General features: G+C 34.9%; 1 protein-coding gene across 3 annotated transcripts; it reads right to left on the reverse strand.

Annotated features, from left to right (window-relative positions):
• Positions 1-450: 450 nt before the first annotated feature.
• On the reverse strand, positions 451-7770 carry LOC117421829 (small kinetochore-associated protein-like). Of its 3 annotated transcripts, none has more exons than XM_058987429.1 (9): positions 7667-7769; positions 7200-7289; positions 6134-6275; positions 5743-5772; positions 4869-4968; positions 4480-4594; positions 4106-4167; positions 3725-3799; positions 451-1048 (listed from the first exon to the last, which is right to left on the reverse strand). In XM_058987429.1, the coding sequence occupies exons 2-9, from the start codon at positions 7276-7278 to the stop codon at positions 890-892; spliced, it is 762 nt and encodes a 253-aa protein (XP_058843412.1). In that variant the 5' UTR covers positions 7279-7289; positions 7667-7769; the 3' UTR covers positions 451-889. The 3 variants fall into 3 exon arrangements, with proteins under 3 accessions (XP_058843412.1, XP_033892118.2, XP_058843413.1); XM_034036227.3 differs by having other exon boundaries at positions 7215-7289; positions 7667-7768; XM_058987430.1 differs by lacking the exon at positions 5743-5772 and having other exon boundaries at positions 7667-7770.
• Between the last annotated feature and the right edge of the window lie 14 nt (positions 7771-7784).

The raw sequence follows: 7784 nt of genomic DNA on the forward strand, positions 1-7784 counted from the left end.
ATAATGGGGCCAAGGAAATGTTGCTGTTACTATACTATTTTAGTTCCTAAAGCTGCTGTGATAATTTATAAAATTTGCTAAGACAATAGTTTAAATAAAAAACTTCAAAGATTTAACCAACCTCGCCACTACATTCTATATATACACAATTTGTTTGTTTTTTTAATTTAATTTTACAGTACCAGGATCCTGGATTGCATCAACCACTTAATTCCAGGATAACTACAGAGAAGTGGTTGATGCAGCCCAGAATGATTACCCAGTGCTGTAAGGTTCATCCAGGTGGAGCAGAAGAAAAACGTAACGACTGTATTCTTGAGTTTAATAAACTTCGAACCTATATGAAACAAGCATATTTCAAGCACCTCTTCCTGTGTTTATACGTGTTGTCCGCATTGCAGCAAATCCCTCCCCCCACCAACAACAGCAACAACATATTCCTGATACAAGTAGTTTTGATATATATTTTATTTTCACAAATCATAGGTATATAAACTTGGACCGAAGAGATTATTTCCTTCTAAACATTGCACGCATATTGTGGGAACAGAAAACCAAAGCATTGATCAGGATAAGTTGCGATCCTTTGAAGATTCTTTTTTTTTTTTTTTTAAACACTGCGTTACAGTGCACTTAAATACAAATGGGAAGAAAGTAGTGTATATAGTGTAGCTAATAATTTAAAAAGCTGATAAACCTGCAAGCCTATCAACAGCCTGACACCGTTTCTCCAGCCTTGTGAAGGGGATACAAATATATTTTTAAATGATTAAGCAATTCAAGCTGACCACGCTTTTACAGAGAGGGGTATCCAGCATGTAAGGGTTCTGTGGAAATCATGAATGACTTAAGACATACAGTACAGTACACACTTTAATTAGAAAATAGTTTACAAATATTGTACATTTACAGCATTTTTAGTTTCTAGCAGCGTTTGTGCTTCCTCCAGTTCTTTCTGCATGTTTTCCAAATCGGCTTGAAAATCACCTTGCTCCTGAAGGCAACTCCCTCTTTCTTCCTTTAATATTCTTCCCTTGTTATTCAGTTCCTGTACGTGACAATACAAATAGCTTATATATTATCATGGCAAAAACATTAACAAAAACACCAAACCCTATGGGTCAATTGCAGTGTGCCAGTGACTTAGTCTACATCAAAATACAAACTAGAACATCCTGCAAATCTATCTAACTTAATCCTGACTGGAGCGTACCAAACACATGATCCCGGTAATTGGTTTAACTGATCGGAACAAGTTAGGCCGATAATGGGGACTAACCTACAGCTATGGCCAAAGGTTTAGCATCACCCTATAGAATTAACACATTTTGTTTCATAAAGTCGAATGAAACCTACTAAATAATGTTACATTAGTATATTAAATTGCATACCGTTTTGTAGTTTTCCACCTACTTAACAAAAACCTAACAAATTTCGAAATGTGCCATTTCGAAATTTAACACGAAATACTACACTACTATTACGGCTTCCAGTAGACTTTTTTGCAATATCATTTTGTAGGTTCTTTGATTACATGATGTTAAATAAAAGATCTAAATTATGTTCATATAGTTTGTTTTTTTTTGTTTTGTTTTTTTTTTTAATCGTCTCAGTTTTGCATTCTAGGTGATGCAAAACTTTTGGCCATAGCTGTGTAAACCCAATCCGATATGTGGAATTCAGTGTCAGATAAATACAAAAAGAAAAAAAATTATTACACCAAACATAGTTAAGTAAAAATAAATGGCATGTATTTTTGTGCACATTCATATTTGCATTTATTTAAGCTACCGACACATAGGCACAGAAAAGTTTAACTGCCTGATAATGGACCATAGTTATAGTTAAAGAAAATTAACTGAAATTGTATTGCGTTAAACTGAAAACGGTATCAATGGTACATGATTAAAGTGTATTTTAAATGTAGGGTCTAATTATAATATATACATACACACACGCACACACACACACACACACACACACACACACACACACACACACACACATACACACTATGTATATATTGTGCAAGACTTTATTCTCACGGATCTGACTGCACGAGCATGATGGGCATAAGAAACGTACAGATGATCCACCTGTGATTTAACTTCCGGTATGCTGCAATCGGGATTTGAAGGTGTACTAACTTTAGTCCAATCAAGTGGACTAAACCTGCTTAATCCACTAGTTAGGCACAGCAAGTGGACTAAGGCCCTGTCCACACTATGCCTTTAAACCGTATTAGTTGCATTTAAGACGGCTTAAAAGTGCTAAATACGGTTTGCGTCCACACTACGCAGCATTTAATACCGTACTTGAGACCACCTCAGGAGGTAGTCTCGAGTCAGGTTCTAATTAGATCGCATCAGGTAGTGCGGTTTATCAGAAGTGTGAACACTGTAATACCAAACTACATTTTTTGTGTATCCTCCAATATCCCAAAATGCTTTGTGGTATGTTTGGCGAAATACTCAGAGCAGGCACCTGAAAGACTTGCTATCAGTGTACACTCCGCACTAGGTATTCATTTTTATGCTTCAAAAAATCTGTCAGGACATCTCTGTTAAACTAGTGGGCAAAATAACAAAAACACAACGTTAAATTAAGCGACTGAAAAAATGAAATGCGAGTTAAAAGTAGGATCGGGGATGAACAAATTACGTAATTTGTCAGCTCTGTTTGAAATAAAATTAAGAGGACCAGAATTAGGCTCTGGCAAGATATGAAGGTAAAAACAAAGATTGTTTTGTAATTAACAGCTTTTTCTGAGTTTAATTATAAAACAGAATCAGCTCAATTTGTTTAAAGGGACTTTACCTGATTAAAAATAAAACCTGAAAACTTCAAGCCCTACTTGTGTGTATGTGTGATGTGTGTGTGTGTTCGGATTTACTTTTTCCGCAATACTTGTTATATTTCATTTATGTAATATGGACCTCTGTTAATATGGGGCATAACACATTATTTTAAAATAAGATACAGTGCATGGTGGGATACTATCGTATTAATTTCCACGGTTCGTTGCGCTGCTGGGAATTGTAACTGAACTATTCTAATGTTGTGTGGACGCAATAAGCCTGACTAAACATGAAACGGTACTTCAGTGTGGACACTTTGAGCTGGATTAATTAGAGCAGTTTTGAGTACGGTTCTCAAGATCGGTTATGTAGTTTGGACAGGGCCTAAATTTGGTATGCTGCAATTGACCCTTTGTGCTCTTAGCACAAAACGGTAAAAACAAACAAACAATAAATTCTCTGATTGTATACATTGGTGGCATTAATTGTATTATTGGGTTATTAATTTGAACCTTAATGAACACTCCACAGCTGTGACCTCCATTAGGTAAGTTAATATAAAATGAATGCACTCCTCATTTATTTACGTTTCTTTTTTCTTTTAACCAAATATGGGGCATTATAACACTTCACTTAATTTGTTTAATTGATCTATTAAAAGGTGAATTATTAAGAGCATTTGGGGTGTATGTGCACCTGTCTGTCTCTCCATCTTTGTTACACCAAGTTTTTACAGAGAGAGGAAGGCACTAATTCAGTTGGTCTGGACATATTTTAGTACACGATATTGGAGGTACAGTATATTAATCAGTATAATAAAAAAAAATGTCCTGTTTGATGCCAATTCAGAATTTTTAGCAGAGGCAGGGCATGAATGCCACCGATATGCTTGCTATACATGTCATCTACTGTGTGTGTCCATTTACCTCCAGTTGTGCTCTCTGTATAGCAGCATTCCTGCTGAACTGCTCGAGTTCATTCTTTAGATCCCGGACTAGACTCTAGAGAAAATAAAAAAAGACAAACTATTAATCTTATCCTGGTGCCATCCGTTTCTAAGACCAGTATCCTAAATAACAGTAAAGCCTGTCAGGACCGAAAAATGATGACGAATTATACAGAATGGCGGTTTATAGAGGGGCTGGATCAGACATGTTTTACTGTTACTGCTTTTAAAATGGAGTACCCTTTACTGTGAAGCTTTACTTTAAAAAGCAGTGGTAAGTACAGTATTTAATCTAGAAATACCAACAAGGTCTGGTTTCTGGTGACGTATTCAACAGAAGGGGAGTTATTGTTTTGCTTACCATGGTTTCTTTTCTTTGCTCATCATTCTGTTGTGCTGATTCAAGGATTCTACCACCGGAAACTAATGATTAAAATAAAAATAAATAAATACATACAATCAAAATACAGTAATTCAACAGAAGCTGCATACGTTTTATAGCATTTTCTTTGTAATATTATAAAACAAACAATTTAAAATACACATCATTCATGAATCCATAAAATACCCATGGATCTAAACAGTGTTGGATCCAAATACCACTGTTCTTTAATTAATTAATTAATTAATTAATTAATTAATTAATTAAAAAAACATTTTTACACAGGCAAATCCACAGCTCAGACAAAACCCAAACCTTTATTGTAACACAAAGGTGCAGCCGTAAAAGGTTACCTGGATCAATATTGCTGCTTTCCAGATACAGCATGCAGGTCTCCAACTGCTTTTGTAGTTCATTACTGTTGCCCTCCAGCTTTGTGTTTTTCTCCAACAGCTCTCCAATATTCTCCTTAGAAACAGAAAAATATCTCAATTCACTAAAGCAGGGTCTGCTTTATGATACATATTCACTCCAGGAGTTTTAGTTCAAATTCAAGTCAATGGTATAGCTGCAGTCGGATCATGTGACCTACAGCAACCACGATGCTGCATTTTTTCTACAGTGTATCCTCAATTAACATAAAAAAGATGAAGTGAAGAAACAAAAGAGCCAGTAATGTTTATAAAAAATAAAACAAAGAGCCTATTAAGTTGTTATAGGTGACAGGAAGGTTGTAAATTACCTTTGCTTCCGACAAGTTTTCAATGAGCTGATGATTGGCGGCCTCAAGCAATTGATTCTTGTCTCTGAGCTCTGCCTCCAACTTGAGTCGTGCTGCCGGTCTGGAAAGACAAAAAACACGTGCAAGCACATTGATTTATATAGGCAAGGAAGTGCTTAGCATTATTAGTAATGCTATTAGATTAATATCTTTAGAATCTTATAACTAATGAATGTGTTCTGCATTAACTGTTTCCGTGTCTTTGACAAGCATTCTTGTCACTTTCGTCTCCCTTGATGTTCCAATGACAATAAATACATTTTTAATAAAAGGCTGTAACACTGGTCTTTGTGGTCGTGTGAGGTTTATTCTGGCAGCAAGTATAACCTTAAAATGTATTAAACACGTTTAAAAAACATCTGTCTTGCAATATAATATGGTATATACCCATACGTATTTGTTAGCATTTTTATTTGATAGCACCATTTATGAAACTGAAGCTACAACACAGTTTAAAGTTATGAAAAAACTCTCCGGCAACTGTTACTGTTTCTGAATACTGTCCCAAAAATCACTGCAACAAATGCTGGGTAATGTAATGTAATTTGCTTTGTTATTACACAGACTTTATTTTATTATATAATGCATCGCTTAATAAATAGGGAATTTGGGCAAAATATTGTTACTGAATGTTGACTTTAATTTCATTGCGGCAATTGGTTTGGTTTGTACTTTGTGAATTAAACACAATCAATAAATATCCATGTTTATAGAGTACAGTTTTGTTTATGACAGTTAGTTTACCCATGGAAAGAAACATGGAAGGGTATTAGGATACAATTCCATTGCCAGCATTGACTTCGAGCCCAGGTACAAGATGAAAATGTTAACTCACCCTCTGGCAGCATACGTAGAAGGCTTTTTCCTGTAACAGAACATTAGCGACTCAATACTCTTGTTTTCTAGTCTGCTTCAGATCTTCTAATAATTGCAGTATCAATTTAAAAAGAACAGTAATTGTAAAATCCAGTTTATCATTTCTTAGCACTCAGCGATTGTTCCCGTTTCGATCAGTACAAATCATTTATACGTAAGTATGTATATATATTATATATTTAAAATAAGCATATTTTGCTTTATAATCCAGCCAGATGAGAAATGTTTTTAAATATTCAATTTGCATGAGTGACTGTTTTTTGCATTGGAAGTTTAATTAAGAGAGATGATGTATATAAATAGGGGTTGTTCTTAAATAGCAAACACTATCCACCAACGTCTCTATTTACCTTTGGTTGGCAGCTGTAGTCTGTGCTTTGAATACTGCACCGTTTTGACTTTTAGAAGCAAAGTTGAAAAGAACAGGTAATTCTTTATTGAGCTCAAGCTTGGGAACAAATGTCTTCTTTCCATTGTCTATAGGTTTGGAAGCTGAAAAACATGCAAGATTATTATAAAACCCTTTTCTGAAAATATGAGCTCTGAAGGTTTTTCTGGACAACATTTTCCTTAAAAGGTCATTTAAAACCCCCTACTGCTGAAGGTCTACTAAGCCTGCGAGTCAAGCTTGCTTCTATAGGAAAACTTTTGTCCCTGCAGCTAAAAATGCCTTCTGGGGATTCTATTCCAACACATTAATTATGTTTATCAAATATATATATAATTAGTAGTTTGGTACACTCATCAGCACCTCAGTATATACACTTTTGTAAAAATTAACTAAATTAATGGATAAAAAAAATGCAATTTTCCCTTTTAAAATAAACTGTATAAAAGTAATATTTTTCTCTACCCTTTGAAACATTTATGTATTAAAAGTGCTGACAGAAACCTAGAATATAACAGCCAGACACTGATCCTCTGTTGGCCCTGCCTTGTTTTCAAAGCCTGTCCGCTTGGCCCAGCACTGGAAGCAAATGATATCAGGACTGGGGGTGTATAAAGAGGCAAGTACGGACACAAAGGGTGCTGGGGCTGAGCAAGCCACCTTGTGAAAACAAGGCAGAAGTCATGAAATCCCATGGAAATATGAATACGATGGTACGCGGCCCACTGAATACAATGGTGCCACCAATCCCCAAGAACAAACAAGATTTTTTCTAAATAACATTCTTAAAACCTCTGTGCCTTTCTACAACAAAAATATGTGGTTGCATGTGTGTTTATCAACTATTTAAAAAAATACTTATCATAAAATTAATACTGATTTTGTTGTCTAAAAATCAGAAACAGAAAACTGCACTGAATTCCAACATGAGGTCATAGCATAAACTTTCAAGTAGTATGTATTAATGTGATGTTGACACAAAAGTTTTACATCTGCAGTATGGTTATTATTTTTAATAAACAGTTTACCAGGGAGTCTTTTACCCAAATTATCTTTTGAGCCTTGATACAATGGAAGTTTTGAGGACTGCATGTCTCCTTGTTCCATGAATTTGATACCTGAAAAGATATAGAATAGTATTTGTTTCTACAGCTGGTTTTGTCATTAAACAACCTACATTTGAAGTTTGTGACATGTCTTTTACCACTTCTGAATTTGTACCCACTAACTATATTTCCGATTAATTTGAAGCCTTTTTTCTCTTAATAATTTGGAAATAATTAATATTAAGTGATGACCATTTTCACCGTTCCCACTTTTACAAACTGAAGTATATCCCCTGTAATTTCACGCCTGTATCGAGACTTACACCAGTAAAACCATCTGTGTAACTACAGAAAACTACCGTGGGTGCGCTATTCATCAAGCTGCAGTGACATTATTAGTTATAAAATAACTTACGTCTTAAACATAACATAACATACTAGACTCAAACCTTTTTGTTTATTCCGCTGCAGGACAATCTCCAACACCCGCTCTAAAGTTTGAAAAATTGCACCACCCACAAATATACGTCATGAATATTGAAATCCGTTTGAAAATGTTAATGTCAC

Source organism: Acipenser ruthenus, chromosome 15 (genome assembly GCF_902713425.1).
Source record: "Acipenser ruthenus chromosome 15, fAciRut3.2 maternal haplotype, whole genome shotgun sequence".
In the NCBI taxonomy this organism is placed as follows: Eukaryota; Metazoa; Chordata; class Actinopteri; order Acipenseriformes; family Acipenseridae; genus Acipenser; species Acipenser ruthenus.